The sequence below is a fragment of the Giraffa tippelskirchi genome, chromosome 2, assembly GCF_054371585.1.
Source record: "Giraffa tippelskirchi isolate mGirTip1 chromosome 2, T2T-mGirTip1v1.2.pri, whole genome shotgun sequence".
Taxonomy (NCBI): Eukaryota; Metazoa; Chordata; class Mammalia; order Artiodactyla; family Giraffidae; genus Giraffa; species Giraffa tippelskirchi.
Window position 1 is genome coordinate 235,273,121 of NC_137276.1, and position 27,651 is coordinate 235,300,771.

Genomic DNA, 27,651 nt, shown 5'->3' on the forward strand with positions numbered 1-27,651 from the left:
ACCCTTATGGCAGAAAGTGAAGAAGAACTAAAGAGCCTCTTGATGAAAGTGAAAGAGGAGAGTGAGAATGTTGGCTTCAAGCTCAACATTCAGAAAACTACGATCATGGCATCTGGTCCCATCACTTTATGGGAAATAGATGGGGAAACAGTGGAAACAGTGTCAGACTTTATTTTTCTGGGCTCCAAAATCACTGCAGATGGTGACTGCAGCCATGAATTTAGAAGACGCTTACTCCTTGGAAGGAAGGTTATGACCAACCTAGACAGCATATTAAAAAGCAGAGACATTACTTTGCCAACAAAAGTCTGTCTAGTCAAGGCTATGGTTTTTCCAGTAGTCATGTATGGACGTGAGAGTCGGATGGTAAAGAAAGCTGAGCGCCGAAGAATGGATGCTTTTGAACTGTGGTGTTGGAGAAGGCTCTTGAGAGTCCCTTGGACTGCAAGGAGATGCAACCAGTCCATCCCAAAGGAGATCAGTCCTGGGTGTTCACTGGAAGGACCGATGTTGAAGCTGAAACTTCAATACTTTGGCCACCTCATGTGAACAGTTGACTCATTGGAAAAGACCCTAATGCTGGGAAGGATTGGGGGCAGGAGGAGTAGGGGACGACAGAGGATAAGATGGTTGGATGGCATCACTGACTCGATGGACATGGGTTTGGGTAGACTCCAGGAGTTGGTGATGGACAGGGAAGCCTGGCATGCTGCAGTTCATGTGGTCGCAAAGAGTTGGACATGACTGAGTGACTGAACTGAACTGAACTGAAATCACATGACACATTGCTGCATTTCCAAAGAAGAGCGATGATTGCTGTTTTTAACACTGGACATCTGGAAGACACTGAAGTGAAGGAATTAGGCTGCGGAGACCTGGTTCCAGTCTGCACGCTGCTTCCCATGCAACACCAGTTGGAGCAGTACTTCTATCACCAATTTTTAAAAACAGCTGCTCCCCATCAGTGGAAGATGAGTGGTTTTCTCATGACCTTCTTACCCAAATTAAATTATGCTTCAGAAAAAGTCCTGTGTTGATGTGCAGATGTATTCTCCACTGCTGAAATTTGATGTTACTTGAAAGTTCATATTCTTCAAAAGAACCCAAATCTAGTCTTGACTTCACAAAAGACCTTTTGTTACTTTGCTAGTTGCTATTCTGCTAATTTGTACATTAGCTAATTCGGGCATTTACAAATGAATGCCACAAAAAAATTATATGACCGCATAATGAATGAGTGGGATATTTTCATAAAGTTGTGAAATGCTACTGTAAGACTGAAAATCAGCACCAGAAGAAAATTTTCATTTGTTTTCTACAGAACTTTTAAAAATATTACAATTAGGAATGGTACCTAGTGATACTGCTGCTGCTGCTGCTAAGTCGCTTTAGTTGTGTCTGACTCTGTACGATCCCATAGATGGCAGCCCACCAGGCCCCTCCGTCCCTGGGATTCTCCAGGCAAGAACACTGGAGTGGGTTGCCATTTCCTTCTTCAATGTATGAAAGAGAAAAGTGAAAGGGAAGTCCCTCAGTCGTGTCTGACTCTTCGCGACCCCATGGACTGCAGTCTACCAGGCTCCTCAATCCATGGGATTCTCCAGGCAAGAGGGCTGGAGTGGGGGGCCAGTGCCTTCTCCGACCTAGTGATACAGAAGCAGGTAAATGGGTTGCTTCCCTAGGGAGAGGGCTCCACCAGCAGCTCAGGGTGAAACACGGATTGAGAGTAGAGCTCAGAATGCCACAGAGACCCCTCTGGCTTTATCCTGCTCCCTCCACCCTCTCCCAAATCTCTCAGGTAAAAGAAAGCTGGTCCCAGCTGAACCTACAAACAGAAAACAAAGGAGAGACGCAGGCTCTGGGGTGGCCCTGGGGAGAGGTGAAGGCGGGTGAGCATGCAAACTGAAGGACTCACTTTGGAGACTATAAATTTAGTCCTGTAACTGAACACAATCCAAACCACCAGAGCGCTGGGTCTGGCTCAAGTGACAGGGGGCTCTGCCACCCGAGGGAGCCTCAGGGCTTCGAAGCAGGTCAGAACCTGGAGTGAGAGGTAGGAGGCGGTGTGCAGCCACCTGCTTTGTTTCAGGTGGGTTCAGGGACTTGGCCTGGCACCCGAGTTACTTTCCTAACATTAAACAAGGAACTGGAAACACAGTCTCTGAAAGTCCTCGAGAATATGTCACCCAGAGTAAACTACTTCTACATCTATCTCAGAAGAGGGCCTCTGCGATCACGGAATGAAAACGAGGCCCATGTGTTGGGAGGGAACTAGGGCATCTTTTACATTTCAAATATCCTCTCACAACCAGGCCAGTTTCTATTCCACAGCAGGTTTATTGACTTCTCCTTTATTTCTAGGCACATAATATTCATTCTCAATTATATCACTATCAACTATTTCATATAACTTTGTGCAAGAGTCATATTTTCAACTCCCAGTTAAAACTTTTGATCATTGATTTAGATATATCAAACATCTGGGATATACAGAAATCTAAAACTTTAGTACTGTCAAAATAGCAGTTCCTGCAAAGTAAAAATGTCACTGCAATGAAACAGTTCTATGTAAAAGAACATGCAAGAGACTGTCACTGACAAATATAAGGCCAATCAAGTATACCCATTCTGAGTGTCCCAAGCCCCTAAAGAATGCACTGCTAGAACAGAAAATATAAAGACTGTCTTGGTTCATATTGTTGACCTCATAGAGAACTCCTGTTCCTCTACTATGTCTAGCAAACACGCCTTCCTCCTAACCACCACTGACACTCACCAGTAACTAGCTACCTGGCATTCCCTTTCTTCTTGGGGAAATGCCTGCCCTTGTTAGAGCAGTCTTCATCTATGCTAGCTGCTGGCAAGCCTGCCTCCTGGCCTAGAGATGCGAGCACCGTGGCAGGCTCTGTGTCCCTCTCTGGGTCGGCCTAGACCGTGAGAGCACCACATAGGCTCTGCGTCCCTCTCTGGGTCGGCCTAGACCGTGAGAGCACCCCGGCAGGCTCTGCGTCCCTCTCTGGGCCGGCCTAGATCGTGAGAGCACCCCGGCAGGCTCTGCGTCCCTCTCTGGGCCGGCCTAGACCGTGAGAGCACCCCGGCAGGCTCTGCGTCCCTCTCTGGGCCGGCCTAGACCGTGAGAGCACCCCGGCAGGCTCTGCGTCCCTCTCTGGGCCGGCCTAGACCGTGAGAGCACCCCGGCAGGCTCTGCGTCCCTCTCTGGGCCGGCCTAGACCGTGAGAGCACCCCGGCAGGCTCTGCGTCCCTCTCTGGGTCGGCCTAGACCGTGAGAGCACTACATAGGCTCTGTGTCCCTCTCTGGGCCGGCCTAGACCGTGAGAGCACCCCGGCAGGCTCTGCGTCCCTCTCTGGGCCGGCCTAGACCGTGAGAGCACCCCGGCAGGCTCTGCGTCCCTCTCTGGGCCGGCCTAGACCGTGAGAGCACCCCGGCAGGCTCTGCGTCCCTCTCTGGGCCGGCCTAGACCGTGAGAGCACCCCGGCAGGCTCTGCGTCCCTCTCTGGGCCGGCCTAGACCGTGAGAGCACCCCGGCAGGCTCTGCGTCCCTCTCTGGGCCGGCCTAGACCGTGAGAGCACCCCGGCAGGCTCTGCGTCCCTCTCTGGGCCGGCCTAGACCGTGAGAGCACCCCAGCAGGCTCTGTGTCCCTCTGGGTCGGCCTAGACCGTGAGAACACCACATAGGCTCTGCGTCCCTCTCTGGCTCGGCCTAGACCGTGAGAGCACCACATGGGCTCTGCATCCCTCTCTGGCTCGGCCTAGACCGTGAGAGCACTACGGCAGGCTCTGTGTCCCTCTGGGTCGGCCTAGACCGTGAGAGCAGCACGGCAGCCTCTGCGTCCCTCTCTGGGTTGGCCTAGACCGTGAGAGCACCCCGGCAGGCTCTGTGTCCCTCTGGGTCGGCCTAGACCATGAGAGCACCCCGGCAGGCTCTGTGTCCCTCTGAGTCGGCCTAGACCGTGAGAGCAGCACGGCAGCCTCTGCGTCCCTCTCTGGGTCGGCCTAGACCGTGAGAGCACCCCGGCAGGCTCTGTGTCCCTCTGGGTCGGCCTAGACCATGAGAGCAGCACGGCAGGCTCTGCATCCCTCTCTGGGTCGGCCTAGACCGTGAGAGCACCCCGGCAGGCTCTGCGTCCCTCTGGGCCGGCCTAGACCGTGAGAGCACCCCGGCAGGCTCTGCGTCCCTCTCTGGGTCAGCCTAGACCATGAGAGCACCCCGGCAGGCTCTGCGTCCCTCTCTGGGTCGGCCTAGACCATAAGAGCACCCCGGCAGGCTCTGCGTCCCTCTCTGGGTCAGCCTAGACCGTGAGTGCACCACATGGGCTCTGCATCCCTCTCTGGGCCGGCCTAGACCGTGAGTGCACCACGGCAGGCTCTGCGTCCCTCTCTGGGTCGGCCTAGACCGTGAGAGCACCACATGGGCTCTGCGTCCCTCTCTGGGCCGGCCTAGACCGTGAGAGCACCCCGGCAGGCTCTGCGTCCCTCTCTGGGCCGGCCTAGAGGTGAGTGCACCCCGGCAGGCTCTGCGTCCCTCTCTGGGTTGGCCTAGAGGTGAGAGCACCCCGGCAGGCTCTGCGTCCCTCTCTGGGTCGGCCTAGACCGTGAGTGCATCCCGGCAGGCTCTGCGTCCCTCTCTGGGTTGGCCTAGAGGTGAGAGCACCCCGGCAGGCTCTGCGTCCCTCTCTGGGTCGGCCTAGACCGTGAGTGCACCACGGCAGGCTCTGCGTCCCTCTCTGGGTCGGCCTAGACCATGAGAGCACCACATAGGCTCTGCGTCCCTCTGGGCCGGCCTAGACCGTGAGAGCAGCACGGCAGGCTCTGCGTCCCTCTCTGGGTCGGCCTAGAGGTGAGAGCAGCACGGCAGGCTCTGCATCCCTCTGGGTCGGCCTAGACCGTGAGTGCACCACATAGGCTCTGCGTCCCTCTCTGGGTCGGCCTAGAGGTGAGAGCAGCACGGCAGGCTCTGCGTCCCTCTCTGAGTCAGCCTAGAGGTGAGAGCAGCACATAGGCTCTGCGTCCCTCTCTGGGTCTAGCTCACTGGCTGGCCTATCATGGGTGGAGAATAACGAACTACAGAATGACTAAAGATATTTATCTCTCACATTGAACAACAACAAACCTTCATATATACGCACATACACAAATGTCAGGAAAGCACTTATGAATACTCTGGAGTAATAATAAAAAATAGGATTATTAATCACCACCAATTTCCCTCAAAAGGCAACATAATCTGACATAGAAAAGAGAGAAATGTTAAATACTAATTTTTATTGAAATATTCTATGTAAATTTCATCCTTAAACTATATCTTTGAGACTTAGAAACTGTCCATCAAATCAAACATCAGAAATTAAGCAGTATAATGAACTAATCATATAATGTGTATCAATAAGGATATAAGCAAGCTTTTTGCTTGTTTAAAAATATGTATAACTTTTCACTTTTAAACCCTAATTCTATGCATTATTTTCTCAAGTTAAGAGTTCAATAACACAGTTCAACATTATTGATCAAATATTTAATTGAACCACCCCACCCCAAACAGCGCAGTGTGCTAATACACACTACAGATGGTGCCAGTGGGGCTGACGGGGCATCTCCACCAGGAACCCAGGAGGAAACTTAAGTGCTTCCAGCGGACAGGACTCACAGTGAGGACTGACTCAGAGCAGCTTACTCCCATATTTCAAATGTATGCCTGTCTTTTCAAAGATAAACATTTACACAGCCTTGGATGACTGGAGCCTGCAGCTGACTTTGTAAATAAACAAATATGAAAAAAACAATTCCCCAAAGCCTGGCTACAGACAATAAAAAGGGCTTGAAGGGGCTTCTGAAGGAAAGGAACTCAAACTGTTAACATGTATGATCAAGTCAGTTTGGGTTATGTTAATCTGAGGCTATAAATGCAAATAAACCAGTTAGTAATTTAAGTGAAAGGTTACCTATTTTCAGAGCCTCACGTGATCAATGATCAGTTCAGACAGATCGTTTGTTACAGAGAAATGGTGCTACTGACCAGTTCCACGGCTGTAAAAAATAATAAAGCTGCTTGAAGAGGATATACTCATCATTAAAATGTGATTTTTTTTCTTCTTCTCTCAAATGTGGCTCCATTACGGAGATAAGAATTAAAGGTAATATTCTGATTTTGGTTTCCAGAAAATAAAATGATTAATTTTGTACTCTCTGAAATTACCATTTAACTGTGTTACAGTGCTACTTGAGCACATATGAAAAGAAGAATTAAGAACATTTGATAATGTTAGGCTAAATATAAGCAATTCATGGGGTCGCAAAGAGTCGGACATGAATGACCGACTGAACTGAACTGAACTGAAATATAAGTATCAGTTTTCTAAATATTCCTCCTCTATAATCTATAGATAACTGTAGATATCGGTAGATCTGACCTTTTACAGATAACTATAGATATTATCCTTAAATACTCATTTATTGCCACTATAGAACTATATGGGGCTTCCCTTGTGGCTCAGCTGGTAAAGAATCCGCCTGCAACGCAGGAGACCTTGGTTCGATCCCTGCGTTGGGAAAATCTCCTGGAGAAGGGAAAGGCTCCCCACTCCAGTATTCTGGCCTGGAGAATTCCATGGACTGTATAGTCCATGGGGCCGCAAAGAGTCGGACACGACTAAGCAATTTTCACTTTATAGAACTATACAGAATTTTATATATATTTTATACATATATTTTCACTATATAGAACTATATAGAATTTTAAAAACACTTTTCTGAAATGAAGGCCAATTTTGTTAGGTGAAAAACTTGATTAAAACTTAAAGGAAATTTTAGAAAAGAGAAACAAAAGAAACTCGCAGGGGCGCTCACTGCGTGTTAGGGGACGGGTCCAGCCACCCACAGCTCCGTGACGGAGGAGGTGCCGACACCCAGCTTTACAAATGACGCAACCAGGGAGCAGGAGCTCGACTGCCTTGCGTAAGACCACACAGTCAGTAGGTGCTGGAGCTGAGACGCAAACTTCAGTCTGTGTTATTTCTACCCGTGTGCTCTTTCCAACTTGTTTCCCTAAATTACGCACTTATTCTTAAGATCTTAAAGAGTCAGTGTCATATGATGATATAGAGTCTCAACACAAGACAGGCGTAACATCAAAGTGAGGAAAGCAGTGTTCTAAGAATCAGGAAAGAAACCCTAAGTCCAGACCCTCTTCTCTTATCCGTTTATTCACATACGTCCTGGAAAAATAAATAAATGGCAAGGCCTTAGGAACTTAAGATGAATGAGTGAAGAAGGGGGACGGGAGTTCAGTTTGGTCTCCTCTTTAGTATAATGTTATGGACGGCATGTGGCCCCTGCAAATTCATACTTTGAATTCTGACGCCAATTGTGATAGTGTTTGGGGTAAAGAATCTGCCTGCAATGCAGGAGACCTTGGTTCGATCCCTGCGTTGGGAAAATCTCCTGGAGAAGGGAAAGGCTCCCCACTCCAGTATTCTGGCCTGGAGAATTCCATGGACTGTATAGTCCATGGGGCCGCAAAGAGTCGGACACGACTGAGCAATTTGGGAGGTGACTGTCATCAGGGCTGAGCCTTGATGAATTGGATTAGTGCCCTTCACAAAAGAGGCTCCCAGAGAACTTTCTTGCCCCTACAGCCATGCGAGAACACAGTGAAAAGATTTCATCTATGAACTCGAAGTGGGCTCCATCAAACACCACATCTACCAGCATCTTCATCTTCAACTTTCCAGACTCTAAATGGTGAGAAATAAATGTCTATTGTGTATAAGCTACCCAGTCTCTGGTATTTTGTTGTAACAGCCCAAACTAATACAGTATAACTTCCACAATTATGTTTCTGTAAAAACATATTACAATATGTTTCTATAATTCCATATTCCTAAAAATAATGGATTAACAAATTTATATCATTCCAAGAGTATAACCCTAACCCAGACTTCTAATTTCACATCCAAAGCATGCTTTTGCCCTATTATGTCTAACATTTTGAGCCACAGCTTCACTTCCATTTCAAGAGACATATATTATATACAAACGGGGAGAGATACACTACCAAAAACAAATGTGAATGATATAAGGATACTCCCCACCTCCTTACAAGCTATTAATCACACGTAAATAGGACACATAAACATCTTTAGGATAAAACCTGAAGTCTAATTTTTAAAATTTCCTCAATGACTAAAGAAAGTTCAAATTAATGTTTGCATTACTTATTAAGAAAAAGACAACTTTTAAATTCAAAACGTTGAACCAACTATATTTTTTAAAAAAACTTTTAACCAACTTAAACCAATTAAAAAAATCCTTTTAACCCACTTAAATTTTTAACTCTAGAAGCTATAGAAAATACCATACTGAGAAAGGGGGGCAACTTTGGAAGCTCTGGTCAATATCAAGGAATAATACACCAGTACTTCAGCACCACGTGGCTTTTCATTTTCCTTCCTTAAAAAGAAAATAAAATATATAAAGAGGAAATTTTTCCCTTATTTAACAAGTCTTTTTGAAATATGAAACTTAATCTTTCTTTAGAGGGAAAAAAACTATGGAAGCTAAAAAGTCTAAATATTCCTTAATTAAAAAAAACAAATAACGTGTAGTTTGTAAGTATTCAAGACTATAAATTTTTCAAGGCTCAAGTCACTCCATTATGCCAGCTGTAGGATCTGCTAATTCAAATGACACACGTAAGTATTTTTGCAGTCCCTTTTTGCATCCAACAACCTGTTTTTTAATTAAACATCAGAGCTTCTGACTAAATTATTATAATTTTTAGATTGCCTATAACTGAACAATCACTGGTCATTATTATTTTGAACTGTGTCTCTTGGAGCCAACGTTCTATTTAAATATTATTTGAAAGGTATCCAATTGTCAAAATCCAGAAGATGACACATTTTTTCTAATGGTGCAGCTTGGGAAAATACACTCAGAAATGATACCATGTGAAATTAAATTGTAAAAATAATTAGGGTCAGCTAGATGATCTACCACTGAATACAAATAATTAAAAAATCAAGAGTTAAATAGAAAAATTTATTTTAAAATAATCTACAGTAATTTATATTCCATCTTATGCCATTTATACAATGCCAAGATGTTGTCAGAAATCTAAGCAATATTTTGAGTTTCCCAGAGAATGCCAATAACTGGTCTGAGTTTTCTCTAAACTGACTCTTAGAGCAACAAATTTTCACATGAATTTGTGGCTACATAAACACAACCTAAATCTTACAAAAAATGAGGTTACTTTTATACTGTAATTATAACACTATATTTTAAAGAGCATTACATTGACTCAGAAACCATATACACTTTCAATGAACTTTTACAGAATACCATAATTTGATCAATAAAGATATTTAGAAACACAGGGTAAAAAAGGGAAAACTTAAAAATGTTCACCTTCAATTTATTTCATAGGTCACTGTTATACCATCTAATAAGATAATTAAAAACATGCAAGCAGCTGGTACTACAGCTAAACAGATTAATGTAATAGTCTGTAGTCATATGTGCTGGCAAGGGGCTCGGCTCTTTGGAGAAGAGAAGGTCAGCTGCCCTTGGGAAGAGGAAGGGGGTGCGGGAGAACGCCCCTGCCACGTGGCCCCACGCTGCAGCCACTAAGGTGAACGCAAACCACTTCTCTGCTTTCACACTGAGCAAGGGTCTCTCAGTTTTAATGGTGAAATAAGAAACAGAGAAAGCTTATTTAATCTAACAGGAGACGTTAACACCAGTCTTTAAAAAGCACAGGATACCCTGCATATACCAGTAATATCTTCTCAATTCTTATCTTTCCATTTTACCACATCATCTACAGACTAGTTGGGATATAAACAAATTTTAACAGAAACTTCCAAAACAAAGATTTAGTCTATTACCCAGGCATCATAAAATTGCCCTGCTGGTGCCTTAGGAGTTAAATGCAGCCGTATGCTATCTGAGTCAATGAGGCAAAACCACTAGAGACACAAATCCAAAGTGAAACCTCAGAGTCTCTGAAAACAAACCTGTGAGCATTAGGCGCATAGGGCTGTAGTTAGGGCCCACTGATTGCAAATGTCAACATTTGTCAAAATTCCACAAACCTACCCCTGAACTTAAATATTCGTAATAAAACATCTTCCTTTTATCTCCACTATGTGTACCAGTTTGTTACACAAAGCCAACCTGGAACATACATCCAAGACAGACTATTGCGCCTTGGGTTAAGCTTGCTCTCAGCCCCTTTCTGGGCTTCCCAGGTGGCACGAGTGGTAAAGACCCACCTCCCAATACAGGGCAGGAAAGAGGCACGGTTCCATCCCTGGGTTGTCAAGGTCCCCTGTAGGAGAGCGTGGCAACCCATTCCAGTCTTCTTGCCTGGGAAACCCCAAGGACAGAGGAGCCTGGCGGGCTGCAGGCTATGGGGCTGCAAAGAGTCAGACAGGACTGAGCGACCTGGCATGCAGCACACAGCGGTCTCCTTTCTGCTCAAAACTTAACAGTTCTTTTCCTGTCAGACAGGCTAGTTTTAAATCTTCCTTTTGGTGTCTCTATATTAGCACACTGTAAAAAAGTTCTACAATTCCAGAAGATTAACAACGATGACAATGATGAGGATGACGTGGACTGGAAGATAAAAGCAGTTAATACTGACACAGCGTTTGCCACATAAGAATAACCCATCAACTCCTTGTAACACATGTGTTTTATTATTCCCACATTCAAGGTGAGGAAACTGAGACTAACACTTGTCCAAAGTTCCCATGTGGAGTCAGGATATGAACCAACACACTATGTTGCGATAATACTAACAAACAGAAAACAAAACGACCACAACAAAAACAGAGGCTACACCCTCTTAAGCTGACAGTCTAAGACCACAATGATACAGACAAGTGACAGGGAGGGTCCAGACCTAGGTGACCAAGGCTGAATTCAAAAGCTAATACAACCTCAGCATATTCCCTAAAGGGGCACACACATGGAAGGGTAGGGGAACACCAGGGCGCAAAGTTGCCAACTCACCTGAGGTGAGCATAATACATGGATAATAGTAATCCAAAGCTGTGCATTCAGATTTTCCAAAGGCTTTATCTTATGTAATTCTACCTCAACTTTAAAACAGTTGTGAGAAAGAAGCAGATCAGACATTATAATGTCCATTCTACAGATAACAAATTAAAGCTAATTGTTATCCCAGACACAAGCATATATAGCTTGAGTATCCTGGTACTAGGTTAACAGTCAGAATCATCTGTGAAGAAAGGGCAGGATTTCTGAGATGGTCTAAATACAAAGGTAGATGTGTTAGGCTAAAGGATATTTGAGAGTTGAAATATTCACATTTTTCTAATAACCTATTTCTACTAGCTTTAAAGAGCTCTGATAGTAATGGAAAAATAATTTTCATTTTTGAACTTTATGACAATTCTGTTGCCACTGTAGTGTGATTCTGCAACAATTCCTAGGTTTTATCAGTTAACCTGGTATGAAAATAGACCATAGAGCTGTGCTTCTGTGAATTCTGCCATTTAACCCAAGTGTCAAATTCACAAGTAAGCTCATTATATTCTAAGAGATACTGCCTACTCAGTAGAAAAATATTCATTTCACACCTTAAATACTATAATACTATTTAATAACAGCACTGGCCTGCCAACTATTAAAAGCTCATTTTATATACTGTACTACCTGAGCTTTTTATCTTGCCTTTTTAATTACAACAATAAATTAATATCCTAACATTACAACACTGACAGGCATTGATTAAAACTATATTAGTTAACAACATTAGTATTTATTGTGCAAAGTTGCATTAGGAGTTCATTTTCAAAGTACAATTATCATTCAATAATACTAAGATACTTTTAATCTTCAAACTACTCAAGAACAAAATAAACTACAAGATAACACTATGCCTTCATATTAACACATTTCTCTTAACTTTTATGTCCATCAGTTACTATAGTTAGGTAAACTACAAAAGTAGCTGTGAAATTCAACAATAAAATCGACACATACCTATGGATTGTCCATCCTTTGAAATACATCTTTATTTTCCTTTTGTCTTGGGTTTTTTTAAACAGTAACAGTATTTATATCTAAAATGATACTCTCACCATAGATTTCACATGTAATGTCATCTTAGCATTCCTCAGTTACATGCCAAATGAGCATTTATTTAAATATCTTTTATAGGGAGTTCCCTGGTGGCCTAGTGGTTAGGATTCTGCCCTTTCAAACTGCTGGGGCCCAGGTTCAATCCCTGTTTGGGAAGCTGAGGTCCCACAAGCCACACAGTGAGGCCAATAAATAAACAAGTAAATATCTTTTATATTCATCTATTTTCAGGTGTAATCAACATGTTTGGATAGATGATTCTACCTATCATTTAATATGTCAATTCCAAGCTTTCTATTACACTTCAGCACTCAAAGAAGGGACTGGGTAACTCCAGTATTTATAAGGTATTTTGTTAAAGAGCCAAACATGACATTAACAATAACACTTAATGCAACCATGGATTACATTTTATACACTCCGTATTAGCAGGAAGCCTCTAGTACTGTAAGAGATATACTGGACAAACAAAAGCAAAATGGATTATAATGAAGTTTAATACATGTATACATGGACATTCATTCTAATCATCCTACTCTAGGTTAACAACAGATATTTACAGTAACTCCACCTAAGTCTGCGGACAAGTCTGGAGGACAATTTTATACCACAGAATTCTAATTTACATTTGTCACATTTTTAAAGCATAGGTTACAGTTCCTTACTATTCTAAGATTAGAAGCCTCTAAGATTAGGTATCTTGTACATTATTTTATATCTATGTATTCATCACCTACCTATAGGAATTAAAAGTCCCATCAGGGTCTAAAGAACTTGTTCTTCCATTTTGATTTGAATCTCCTGGAGAAAAAGAAAAAAGAAAAACACTGAAATAATGGAGATTATAAAACTGAACATTTCAGTTGAAAAGCTACTGTGTGACAGCTCCACGCAGTATACTGAGTCAGAAAACATACATTCCCTTATCTCTCCCCCAAATAGCTTTTGTAATCAGAGCCCTTTAAACCAAAATTTCATTTTGACACTAAAATATAGACTAAGACCACCATTCGTAACTTGGATAGGAATATTACCAAAGTAACTACAAATAGGAACAAATGAGGTATAATACAGACATCTTCTTCCTATGAATCACAAAGCCAAAACCTGTAAAACATTTATTCATACACTAATGCTTATAAACAAAAGGCAACTTTTTATTAAGTTGTCCTGTCCAGAGGAAGAGCTGAAGAGAACAAGCATACAGTGGACTTGGACCCCTCCCCCTGGGCCCCTCCTCCACTCTCCAGGAATCCAGTCTGCAGAGAGGCAGAGAAGGAAGTTGAAGGATGGTGATTGAGAATGCATTCTAAAGAGCTCTTAGTACATCTTAGCAGTCTTCCCCAAACTTTATGTTTTAACTGTGGGCAAAAGCTCACCTGTTTAAAAAATCAACATCTAAAGGTATTTCTGCCTCATGTAAAATATCAAACTTTTAGGGCGACAAACATGTCCATACAAGCATATTCATAAAATCAGATTAGAACAAATTCGTACCTATCAAAGATCATAGAATAAATTTGCTAAGTAAGCTTAAAAAATGCTACAATATAAAATATATATTATTGAAAGAAATTTAATTTCGCTTAAATTTTAAATATATACTGAAAAGTCTAGTTTTTATGAAAGCATGGATACTACTATTAAATATATCACTTACTCTTAGAAACAAATTAAATAGATCAGAATGTGATTACATTTTATACTAATTTTTATAATGTAAGTTTCAAACATCAGGTTATATTCACTTTTAAGATATTTAAAGCTTAATAATTTAATGATTTATCCAATTTTTATTTATACTTTTAATCCACTTGAACATTCTAAAGCATCACTGAACATCATCACAGTGGTCCTGGTTAGGTCAAATAGTAATTACAGAGCTTTCCATTTAGAAATGAGATTATTTTAAATAATTGAATATAACACTGAAGGTACCCTACTACTATGATTATGCTGCTCATATTAATGGTTTTTGAAAGCTAAAATGCAATTTTAATGATAGCTGTCTATTTTTCTTTGCATGTTTTATAGTTGACAGATAAGTCAAAAATGTTGGTTCTCTTCAAAATCTTTGCTGTTGCACCTAAATTATTTAAAAGAATGAAAGTGGTATGAGCTCAATTACTGAACTTTTAAGTCTCTGTTTTTTTCAAAATGCACTTTCAGGCTTTTCTTTTTCATTAAACAAAAACCTTAAAAATGATTACAACATTCGAAATGTTGCCAAATTTTATAGAAGAAAATAATCCAAAACACTTAAATGTTTAAAATCAATCTAGTTGAGTATATTTTGTTAATTCTTTGAAAACATGGGTACCATAAGATGACTCACAACATACTTCATTTGCTTTTCAAAAAAAAATTAATAGCATTATCATGAATAAACTAAAAAGATTTAAGGAAAATTAGCCTCCCTCCGTCTTGTTAAGTGAAAATTTCCTACAACACATGTTATTAACAGCTTGCAGACATTTCCTGTGAAACATTCCACAATCAGTATAGAATAAGTACCAGATCATAAATTTAGAATATGAGCTTTCTTCTTCAAAAATAAAGACTATGATTATTTAAATACATAAGATCTCACCAATGGTATATTCTTGCCCTCTGCTTATATTATTATAATAAATATAAAATACTTCAAATAATTAAGAGATTTTCAGTTTTTTAAACACCAAAGTTTTGTTATCAAAATACATCACAAAGGTTTTCTTCAATTTATACCTGTTTGGAAATGAATATATCACATTAAATGTAACCTTCAAAGGATGGTAATAAGGAAAAACAGCAGTCTTTCTTTCTCAAAAACATACCAAATAAGGAGTACAACTGTTTCTCTAAACAATATTAGAGAAAAGACTTCAAAGTTTGCTACGTGGGGAAAAGGTAATGAAGTTTTGAAGTGGGAAAAACTGCTTTGTTCCTTCAATTCTCTAGTTGAAATTAATTATAGCAAATGTTTATGAAAACATCTGTTCCTTACAGTTATAAATTCTTAATTTTAGTATGGACGACTCTTGACTTTTATTTTGGAAAGAAACTGCCTGACAATCGAAAGGTTTAAAAAGAACAGACAGGAGTTATAATTCTGGAAACGACATAGACAGTGTGCTGCACCCGGAACAGATTTCATCTGTGCGAGACACTTGGAGGAGCTGAAAATGGGTTGTGACCAGGAGAGATCAAAAGACAGACAGGAAAGTTCATTTCTCATTTAAGCTGCTATACAATAAAAACATACGTGTATCACAAGAAAAAAACAACCTAAGAATTAAAAACAAATGCTCCTTTACTGTCAACATAGTTTGGAGGTAAGTATAGTAAATTAAGTATTAATTTTATCAGGGACGTTAATAAACCTAAGGCCATTATAACCATGGGAAGGTAAATGCAGTGTTCCTCAAAAATAACAACAGAGGGTGCAAGAGAGTTTAATATGATGTTTTTCCTCGCTGTTCTGCTTCTTGAACTAAGTTGTCAGGTAGCTGTAATTGTAACAAGGATACATGGGTTGTTTTCAGATCTTTCCTTCTCTCCCTCCCACCACCCCCCTCTCTCTCACAGACACACACGCCAGCGCAGGCACGAGAATGCATTCAAGTGCTCTCACACAAAGACCTTTAAATGATCTAACAGGACTAATGTGTTTGAAAATAACAGAGGTCCTTTCACTTGCTTGAAAAGTAATTTTAACAACAGAGTAAACTTTAAAAATACAATTGTGATTTTAAGGTGTTTTCAATATTTAATGTAAGCTAACCAAAAAATAAACTGGATATATTTATTGCTGCTGCTAAGTCATTTCAGTCGTGTCCGACTCTGTGCGACCCCATAGACGGCAGCCCACCAGGCTCCGCCGTCCCTAGGATTCTCCAGGCAAGAACACTGGAGTGGGTTGCCGTTTCCTTCTCCAGTGTATGAAAGGGAAAAGTGAAAGTGAAGTCGCTCAGTCGTCCGACTCTTAGCGACCCCATGGACTGTAGCCTACCAGGCTCCTCCATCCATGGGATTTTCCAGGCAAGAGTACTGGAGTGGGGTGCCATTGCCTTCTCCGATATTTATTGAGTAAATTTTAAATAAATATACAAAGTATATACAATAAATAATATACAAATTTTGTGTGTTGCTATATGTATGCATAAGATTGTACAATGTATATATTTATAGGAACAGTTCATCAATTACCTGTGACCATTACAGTTTGAAATTTACATAACACATTCACTTCTCATTAATTGGTAAGTAACTTTGTAAAATGAGTTCACAACATTCATAATTAAACAAAGTTTCCTGATCTGAAAAAAAAAATGCTCACAGCTATATTGTTTTTAATGAGAATACAAAGAGCATATACTGTTTTCCGTTTGTAATTCTTAACATACATGTATCTAATTTGTTAAAACCATAATATGTATAATGATGATTTAAATTTAAAAAATAGAATAAATTAAATTTGGACTCCTTTTTAGCTTTTATTGCAGTCATGTTGAGCTAAGAGCATTTATAGTATCTGTGCAGTGCTGAAATCATGCTAAATGAAGGTTTACAATAGATTTCACTAGTGCTTTTAATACATAAACATCTGCTTTGTAAGGGAGGACCAAGATTTTAAACTTGGTTAGATTAAAAGCAAGCAGAATAAAGCTATAAATAAGCACACCTACTCAACTGTGCCTTCAGCTTATATATAAAAAATCATATTTTAGGGTATCATATCACACTAGGTATGAATTCTGAAAAGTACTACATAATTTAAAAAAGGCTGACTTCTGAATTGTCAGAGAAATGTCATCAAGTGTGTGTGATAAATTATTAATAGTAATGGGAAAATATTTGGTTAAACTAAGTTGAAAACAAAGCTATGGGTAGCCAAATTTTTAGTTATGATGGATAATATGGCATAAATGAACAGTGTAAACACCTAAAACTGTGTGAGTTTTTTAAATGAATTGAGGATAACTACTGAAATGTTTTACTTAAATTTAAAATCCCATTCAAAGTGAACAATACAAAAAAAAATCTATAAATTAAGTATATTCATGTGTTGACATACAGTTAAGGCAAAGGATAATAACAGCATTGTCTATGAAAACAGTAGCCACAAAGGATATGACATTATTTCAAGAATCAGGTAAACAATACGCTAAGTCAATTATTTATGCTGAAAATCTAGGACCACACATTTAGGTTTAAGAGCTAGTGCTCAAATAAATGTAGGAAATTTGTTTATTTAATGATTATTCATTTTCTCTATTGTTAATCTGTCTACATTCTAATGATTTAATAGGCATATTTAGTTCTCTACATAATATTTTCAGATTATTAAATTAGATAATGAAACTCAGATGTAAAACCAATGCATAGCAACTATTTGAAATAAATAACACTAAGTGGACAATTTTAAGAAGATAATACTTTTGTTATTCCTGTTAAACAGAATTATTCATTTTTTTAGAGAAAGGAGAATGACATCAGCCGAGTGGCAGAATATACAACTCTAACTTCTCATCTTCCAACAGAAACATCAGAAAACAAGAACTGTCAGAACAAACTTTGTACTGACTTTGGAAATAGTCGAAGATTTAATAAGAACCAAATGAACAAAGAGTCAAGAAAAAGGCAACTTGAAAGCTTTGTGGGGTTTTATTCTACCCTTATCCCAGATCAGCAGCAGTTGTCAATACGGAAGCTAGTTCCCAGCGTGGGCAAATTGTACCTGGTCTCAGAGGGAGCAGAGAAGACCCATATTTGCAAAGTACTGTGTAAATCAACTCTAACTTGTCAGGAACTACATGAGGAACTGACTGAAGATGTTTACCTTCTTTTCATCTAACTAATACAAAGGAAAAAAAAAAAAAAGGCAGGCTTCCTTTGCTCTGGGACACACTGCAAGTCAAATTAAGAGTCAGCAGACGCCTGGGGCAAAAGCTCACACCCAAACCACAAAACAGACCACCCAAGACCTGGGGAAAAAAAAATCAGCAAGAGTTTATTCAAGAAATTAGACATTCAAAAGCACCTGTGTATACAGGGAAGTATAGAAGGCTACACACATGCCCAGGCAAGATGCATGATGATACAGAAATTGAGAAAACCCTGATTTCCGCCTGAAGCTGACCACTAGGAGGAGCTCAAGCCTGGCTAAATGACCAAGGCCGCTATAGCAAAACAGTCTGCAAAGGCAAGGAGAGTTTTGGGGTTCTGTCGTTCTTTTTTTAGCTCCTGGCATTCAAAAAATTTCTGTCAAAACCCTCACTGAACACAACCTAAGACTTCAATGTCACAGAATAGTCTTTGCAAAAGTAAAAATGCTCCAGGAGAGTAACTAAATAAATGGACTAAGGTAATCCAACATGGAAAACAGCAAACCCAGGAGGAGAGAATCTGATTTCTGGAGAACCTGATTTTTGAATAATAATGTACAAATATCACATTGTCAACAACAACAAATTCATGAAGCATACAAAGGAACAAGAAACATGGCTCATCTAAGGAATGAAAACAAACTGATGGAAACTATCCCTGAGAAATTACTGGATTTACTAGACAAAGATTTTGAAACAACTGTCTTAAAGATGTTCAAAGAGCAAAAAAAAGACTAAGAAAAAAAGGAAAAAAAAACTATGTAGCAAATCAACAAAATAATATCAACAGAGAAGTAGAAAGTATAAAAAGGAAATAGAATTTATGAAGCTGAAAAACACAATAATTCAATTGAAAAATTCATTAGAGGGGCTCAACCACAGGTGTGAGCAGTCAGAAGACAGAAATAACAAATTTGAACATAGGACAATTGAAATTGGGGAGTCTGAGGAGCAAAAATTTTAAGAAAGAGTGAAGAAAGGCGGACATGTCCCAAGTGATCTGTGTAACTACCATCACGCACGTCAACAAACGCACTATGAGAACCTGAGCAAGAGGAGAGAGAAAGAGCATCTGAGGAAACACGGTGAAAACCTCCCCAAATCCGCTGAGACGCAGAGGTCCACAGATCCAAGAATTCAGCCACATTTCAGCAGGACTGACTCAGAGACTCATATCAAGACACGCTGTAAGCAAACTATTCTCAGACGAAACATGCTGAGATTCCTGAAGGAAGAAACAGAGAATCCTCATTAAGATTAATAGTTAATTTCGCACCAGAAAACATGCAGGCCAAACGAATGGGATGATCTCTATAGAGTTTACATTGCTTTTTAAAAAATGGCTATCAATCAAGAATGTTGTATCTACCAAAACATTCATTTGAAAATGAGAAGGTTAGAAATTTCTAAAATTTCTAGAAATACAAAAGCTGAGACTAGACATACACTAAAAGAAAAGCTAATGGCAAACTTTCAAGTTGAAAGGAAAGAATACCAAAATAACTCAAAGTTGTAAGAAAAAAATAAAGACCACTAGTAAAGGTAAATATGTAAGCAAATACAAAGCCAGTATCATTGTATTTAAGATTTGTGATGTCATACTTGGTTTCCTACAGGATATAAAAAAATAAATGGGTAAAAATAATTATAAATTGATACTACTGAGCAACAATGTATAAAAATAATTTATCACACAACATAAAAAGGGAAAAGGTCAGAGCAGTATAGCAGCACATATTTTGTATGCTAAAGAGCTATCAATTTGAAGTTGATTTTTAAAAATTTACGATTTAAGTGTGATCCCTATGACAGTCACAAAGAATGTATATAAAATATTACACAACATGAATAAGAAGGGAACAAAAAATGGTCACTACAAAACAAAAACAAAAAAACACAACCAAACACAAGAAAAAGCAGTAGTGGAGGAAATGAGAGGAAATAAGATATAAAACACAGAAAAATAACGGCAAAATGGCAGAAGTTCTTTTTTTTCAGCAGTTACCTTAAATGTAAATGGATTAAAGTTTCATTCAAAAGGCAGAGATTAGGAAAACATGCATTTAGAAAAACCACAATGTAACTATATGTTGTCTACAAGAGACTCGTTTAAGAACCAAAGTAAAAGGATAGAAAAGATATTCATGTAAAAATAACCAAAAGAAAAAAAGAGAGAGAGAGAGATACTTGGCTATACTAGTCTTAGACAAAACAGACTGTTACAACAGACAAGAAAACTGTTAGACCAAGAAGGACATTATATATTGATGAAAGGATCAAACCATGAAGAAGATACAACAATTACAACATGTATGCACCAAACAACAGAACATGGAAATATACGAAGCAAACACTGATAGAACGGAAGGGAGAAACAGTTATACAATAAAAATTGACGTAACATCTAGACAGGAGATCAAGGAAATATAAAGAAATGCAGGACTTGAACAAGACTGTAAATCAAGCAGACCTAACAGACACATAAAACACTGTAGCCAACTACAGAGTACACAACCTTCTCAAGTGCTCATGGAACACTGTCCAGGAAACACCATATGTTAAGTCAGAACACAAGTTTCAATACAGTTAAAAAGACTGAATTCATACAAAGTATCTTCTCTAACTACAAAGGAATAAGGCTAGAAGTCAATTACTAAAAAAACTGGAAAATTCTTAAGTATAATAAATGCAAATATGAGTTATCTAAAGGTAGAAAGATAAATAAATAATTAGGTAGGATCTGTATGAACACAGTGGTTGTAAAATCTTTTTTAAAAAAGTGCTGATGGTGATCTCTGATTAAACTTTAAAGCAACTTTCAGGGGGAAAAACAATAAATTGGTAAAACTAAACTGTCACCTCCAGTTTAATGAATTTTGAAGGAGAGGTATTAAAACATCAAGAATAAAAGCTAAAGCTCTGGCAGGACAGACCTGAGTATGCTCCACCGTTTATTTTCCCTCTAACTTAACTTCAGTATTTCAGTTTCCTCGTATATAAAATGAAGATGATAACAGTTTACATCACAAAATGCGGTTATAAAGATTAAATGAGTGCAAGTAAAGAGCTTAGTATAGCACGCAGCACAGCATAAAACTTCAATGAATGTAAGCTATCTTTTTTATGAATGTTTTTATCAGTGAATGTGCTTAAAATACGGTATCCAGTGAAGGAATAAAAGTAGAAGTCTATTAGTTCTATATAAAGAGAATACACTTATTCATAATTTAAATAACTGGAAATTATAGCTCTTCTCAGTAATTAAAAAGCATTATTTCTGATAAAATTTATAATTAACAAAAGTTTATTCTATGAATTATCCAACTATGCAACATTTGTGGCATTCTTTTAATATCCTTCCTGATGATAATACCAAACACTGAGAGTGGAGAAATAGTAAAATTAAATAAAATTAGAGCCTTGAATTGGAGAAGGAAATGGCAACTCACTCCAGTATTCTTGCCTGGAGAATCCCGTGGACGGAGGAGCCTGGTGAGCTGCCGTTTATGGGGTCGCCCAGAGTCGGACACACCTGAAGCAACTTAGCATGCATGCACGCACTTGAGAAGGAAATGGCAACCCACTCCAGTATTTTTGCCTGGAGAATCCCGTAGACGGAGGAGCCTGGTGAGCTGCTGTTTATGGGGTCGCATAGAGTCGGACACACCTGAAGCGACTTAGCAGCATCAGAGCCTTGAATATAAGTTATCTAATGCATGAGCTGGATACATGTAAATATTTCTTGGTACTGATAAAATGCAGATAGATAAAGAATTAAAACTATGCTCAATCTAGTAATAAACTGAAGCTATCACATATAGTATAGTGTACAATATTACTGTTGTTGTCCTTTCGTTGCTAAATTGTGTCTAACTCTTTGTGACCCCATGGCCTATATAGCCCTCCAGGCTCCTCTGTCCATGGGATTTCCTAGGAAAGAATACTGGAGTGGGTTGCCATTTCCTTCTCCAGGGGATCTTCCTCACCTGTGGCTCCTATATTGGCAAGTAAGTTCTTTACCACTGAGCCACCAAGGAACCCCATACGATACTATACATGTATCAGAATAAAATAAGCTTTAAGAAGAATTCATTAGATGCTGAGACTGAACTGAAACAAGGCCTAATTCTAAAGATAATCACAGGATAACTACAGAATTTAAAGTAACATGTAATAACACTCAAATGCTAATATCTTTAATTTTTATCATTGTCATTTCCAGGCATATCGTTGTCTCTTCAGGCATTCTATGGACTTAAAGCTGCTTGATGTTTCAGAAAAAAACAAAGTAGACCAGGAATCAATCAAGTGAAGAGAATTCCATTGCAAAATTAACCTCTTTGGGTCCTACCATCCACATCCACAATAAAGGAGGAAAGGACCAGGTGAGACCAAGCTCATGAACATGCTGATAATCCAAGTCAGCCAGGGACAGGTATTCAGGGTGCTTGTGGTGTGTTTGTGGGAGAGAAAAAGACTGAAAAAATGGATGAGCCTGAGACAACTGTGAGTGGGATCCAACATCCTTTATTTCCAAAGGTTTCCTAGATTACTATGATGATACAAAAGTCTTTGCTAGTAAAAAATAAACTTCTACTGTGCTAAAGTAATAATCTCTTACAGAAGGCAATTTAAATAGGGACAGTGCCTCACGTATCTTCATTCACTATCAGTTACCAATAAGGCACCAATTTGATCACATTTTCCAGCAGTGGTAGAGGACGGCTTTGAGGTTTGCCAATTCTGCACAATACACTGTGTTATCAGTTCCATGAAGTGATTGTTGGGGAGGGTGCCCAGGGGAAGTGCCCAGCACAACACTGCTATCGGCCCTCGTGGTCCTCCTGTGGACCACCTGGGCTTCAAAAGCACCTTCCTACAGAAGAGTTACACAGTTAATGCCAATGCTATAATTCAGACAATTACAAAATACATTTATAGTAAGCAGATAAACAATAAAATGGATTTAAAAAACAGCTTCCTTAAAAGTAAATGTGTTGACAGAGAATAGTTGAAAATATTTTTCCAAGTTTATAATGTGCAAAGACTATCAAGGCCAAAGGTGATTACTCTACACTTTGCCCTTTGCTATATTTTTCCTTAACAAAAATACAAATAATGACTTAGTTTAAATTCTGACCAACATTTTTAGATTTGCTACTAGTCCTAACACAAGTTTTAATGAAATACTTATTTTATTTTTAAAAAATAAACAAAGACAGTAGCTTTTCAAAGATGATCTAATTGACACAAAAGCAATTCTAAACCTGAAATCAAATTACCTCTCCAGTGTGTACATAATATAGCAAAAGTCATTTACATATTATTTGCTAGAGTATATTTGCTATCAAAGTTCTATTTCACTTAAATCTTTCAAATAATAATTATAAAATATGTACGTTAAATATTATTCTCTTCAATATATAAAAAAGGAAATATCTTTTTCTACAAAACAAATTTCTTTCAGCAATTCTCATTTTCACTATTGATTATAATCAGTGCTAGAACCTTTAAAACTGTTTTACATCAAGCGCACATGACCTCATAAAATGTAAAGACACCATTAACCTCATGTACTTAACACAAGACACTCAATATTAAATATCTACCTTTTTGGTATAAAAAAACTAAAGTGGAACTATTTGAAAGATATAAATTACCATCCACAAACTAGGGCAAATCATTCTACTAATGTCTGTTAAATGACAGCTAACTGAACAAGTTCTTATACCAAAGATCTACTTAAAAAGCATAATGGGCACTTTAACTACGAGGGCTCAAAGCTCAGACAAAGAACTGAGGGTAAACATTCTCAAACCTATCTTTATTTTTTAAAACAATTTATTAAACTAAATCACATTAAATCTAGTAATCTAAATTTTCAAATACAATATCAAAAATTTTCAAGTGTTCACCATTTCCTTCAAAGTAAAAAATTCAAAAATATTTTAACTGACATATTCGTGTGCGCTAAGTCGCTTCAGCCGTGTCTGACTCTGTGACACTATGGACTGCGGCCCTCCAGGCTCCTCGACCCACGGGGTTCTCCAGGCAAGAATGTTGCACAGGGTTGCTGTGCCCTCCGCCAGGGGATCTTCCTGACCCAGAGATCCAACCCACGTTTCTGACATCTGGCAGGAAGGTCTTTTTTTGACCACTAGTGCCACTGGGAAGGCCAACTGATCAATAAGACTGTTCTATTTCATGTTATTTTATTTTAATATTAAATAATTGTACTAAAATCTCACTTTAAAGAAGAATTCTAAATATTCAAACTGACTTCTGTTTATCATTTTATGATAAAGTCTATTAGTGGAGATAATTTCTTAACCTTACATAATAAGTAGGGATATTTTTTAAATGGTGACTCCTTTAAATTTGCTAGGAAACGTGCAACATACCAACTTCAACTATCCTTGTAGAGTATTAACTACATTATTCAAAGCACTTATTTATCGATCATTTTATCTAGAGAAATGGCAAGTGGGCCTAGTTGATACACGTATTTACGTAGGAATTCAAACAGCTAGTTGTGTACCTGGATCACATGATAGCTTCTCTAATTTAAAAAGTTCTTGCTATGATCACTTGTTAAGCTCCTATTACATTTTAGCACTAGTGATACGGCAGAAAGCAGAAGCTCAAAACCCACTCCTGACATTCAGGGGCTGTTGACAGTTCAGCAGAGAGGGAGAGTCAAAGCAATGTACATTGACAACTTTCAAAAATGGCACAGAATACCTATTGTACAATGACATTTGAGACATGAACAGTCCCCGACCAAACGAGGAGGAGCCAGAGAACTTGGCGGGGAGGGGAGGAAGCCTAGATTTTAGAGGTACAATGAGAAGCCATCGTAAAGTTTCAAAACGATAAAAAATGATTATCTACCTCACCTTTGGAAATCATTATTTTAATTGCTATGTGAAGACTAAATTATGGGGAGAGGGGCTAGAAGGAAGCTAAGAGGTCACTTAGGAACTAGATCATAGAATAATCTGATAGAGACACCTGTATACTTAATTCTAAGGTAGTCCAAATGAAGATTTGAAAACTGAAATCCTTTGAAATAATTTGAAGTTATTTCTATGGTGGGATAGTAAATGAATGTGTCCCTAACATTTTATTTCCGTATACAATTATCTTAATTTGGTTATTAATAAGATTATTTTTATAAGCTACTTTATACATCTGCTTCATTGATTACACTAAAGCCTTTGACTGTGTGGATCAAAACAAGCTGTGGGAACTCCTTCAAGAGATGAGAATGTCAGGCCACCCTACCTGCCTCTTGATAAACCTGTACACAAGTCAAGAAGCAACAGTTAGAATCAGACATAAACAACGGAATGATTCAAAATTGGGAAAGGAGTGTATTAAGGCTGCGCAATGTCACTGTGCTTATTTAACTCACATGTAGAGAACATCATGCAAAGTGCCAGGCTGGATGAGTCACGAGCTGGAATCAAGACTGCTGGGAGAAATATCAATAACCTCAGATGTGCAGATGACACTACCCTTATGGTAGAAAGTGAAGAGGAACTAAAGTTAGATGAACAAAGAGATATAGATGAACAAAGAGAGTGAAAAAGCTGGCTTAAAGCTCAACATTCAAAAAACTGAGATAATGGTATCCAGTCTCATCACTTCATGTAAATAGATGGGGAAACAATGGAAACAGTGGCTTTTATTTTCTTGGGCTCAAAAATCACTGCAGATGGTGACTACAGCCATGAAATTAAAAGATGCTTGCTCCTTGAAAGCAAAGCAATGACAAACCTAAACAGCATATTAAAAAGCACTTTGCTGACAAAGGTTCGTATAGTCAAAACTATGGTTTATCCAGTAGTCATGTATGGATGTGAGAGTTGAATCATAAAGAACTGAGCGCACCAAAGAACTGATGCTTCTGAACTGTGGTGATGGAAAAGACTCTGAGAGACCCTTGGACTGCAAGGATATCCAACCAGTCCATCCTAAAGGAGATCAGTCCTCGGTGTTCATTGGAAGGACTGATGCTGAAGCTCCAATACTTTGGCCACCTGATGCGAAGAGCTGACTCATTGGAAAAGACTCTGATGCTGGGAAAGACTGAAGGCAGGAGGAAAAAAGGACGACAGAGGATGAGATGGTTGGATGGCATCACTGACTCAATGGACATGTGTTTGGGTGGACTCCGGGAGTTGGTGATGGACAGGGAAGCCTGGTCTATTGCGGTTCATGGGGTCGTGAAGAGTCAGACATGACTGAGCAACTGAACAACACCAACATGGTTGGACTGTTAAAACATTCAGTGAAGTAAGTGGACACAATCACATGTAATGACCCTTTCTATTACTGACAATAATCCTCATTCCAATATCTGCTTAGTCTGATATTAATAGCTACTGTAGCTTTGTGTTTTCATGGTATAACTTTCTGCATTCTTTTACTTTCAGTTCAGTTGCTCTGTCATGTCCAACTATTTGTGACCCCATGGACTGCAGCATGCCAGGCTTCCCTGTCCATCACCAACTCCCTGAGCCTACAAGAACTCATATCCATTGAGTCGGTGATGCCATCCAACCATCTCATCCTCCATCATCCTCTTCTCCTCCTGCCTTCAATCTTCCACAGAATCAGGGTCTTTTCAAATGAGTCGGTTCTTCACATCAGGTGGCCAAAGTATTCGAGTTTCAGCTTCAGCATCAGTCCTTCCAATGAATATTCAGGACTGATTTCCTTTAGGATGGACTGGTTGGATCTCCTTGCAGTCTTTTTTTTTTTAATTGGAGGCTAATTACTTTACAATATTATAGTGGTCTCTGTCATACATTGACATGAATCAGCCATGGGTATACATGTGTTCCCCATCCTGAATCCCCCTCCCACCTCCCTCCCTATCCCATCCCTCAGGGTCACCAAGTGAACTGGCCCTGAGTGCCCGGTCTCATGCATCAAACCTACCATATTTCACATATGGTAACATACATGTTTCAATGCTATTCTCTCAAATCATCCCACCTTCATCGTTTCCCACAAAGTCCAAAACTCTGTTCTTTACATCTGTGTCTCTTTTCCTGTCTCACATATAGGGTCATTGTTATCATCTTTCTAAATTCCACATATATGCATTAATATACTGTATTGGTGTTTTTCTTTCTGACTTACTTCACTCTGTATAATAGGCTCCAGTTTCATCCACCTCATTAGAATTGATACAAATGCATTCTTTTTAATAGCTGAGTAATATTCCACTGTGTATATGTACCACAGCTTTCTTATCCATTTGCCTACTTATGGACATCTAGGTTGCTCCTATGTCCTGGCTATTATGAACAGTGCTGTGATGAACACTGGGGTTCATGTGTCTCTTTCAATTCTGGTTTGCTCGGTGTGTATGCCCAGCAGTGGGATTGCTGGGTCATATGGAAGTTCTATTTCCAGTTTTTTAAGGAATCTCCACCTTGTTCTCCATAGGGGCTGTAACAGTTTGCATTCCCACCAACAGCGTAACAAGGTTCCCTTTTCTCTGCACCTTCTCCAGCATTTATCATTTGCAGACATTTTGACAGCAGCAATTCTGACCGGAGTGAGATGATACCTCATTGTGGTTTTGATATGCATTTCTCTGGTAATGAATGATGTTGAGCAGCTTTTCATGTGTTTGTTAGA

The 27,651-nt window shown here is 39.3% G+C and overlaps 1 protein-coding gene across 50 annotated transcripts in view; it reads right to left on the reverse strand.

Moving 5' to 3' along the window:
* The window catches only part of TBC1D5 (TBC1 domain family member 5), a 589,150-nt gene that overhangs the window by 278,736 nt on the left and 282,763 nt on the right, over window positions 1-27,651 (reverse strand). For all 50 annotated transcript variants that reach the window (XM_081573339.1, XM_081573355.1, XM_081573315.1 and 47 more), the window contains one exon: window positions 12,868-12,931. In XM_081573339.1, the coding sequence (XP_081429465.1) occupies window positions 12,868-12,931 (64 nt within the window). The remainder of the gene's footprint in view (window positions 1-12,867; window positions 12,932-27,651) is intronic.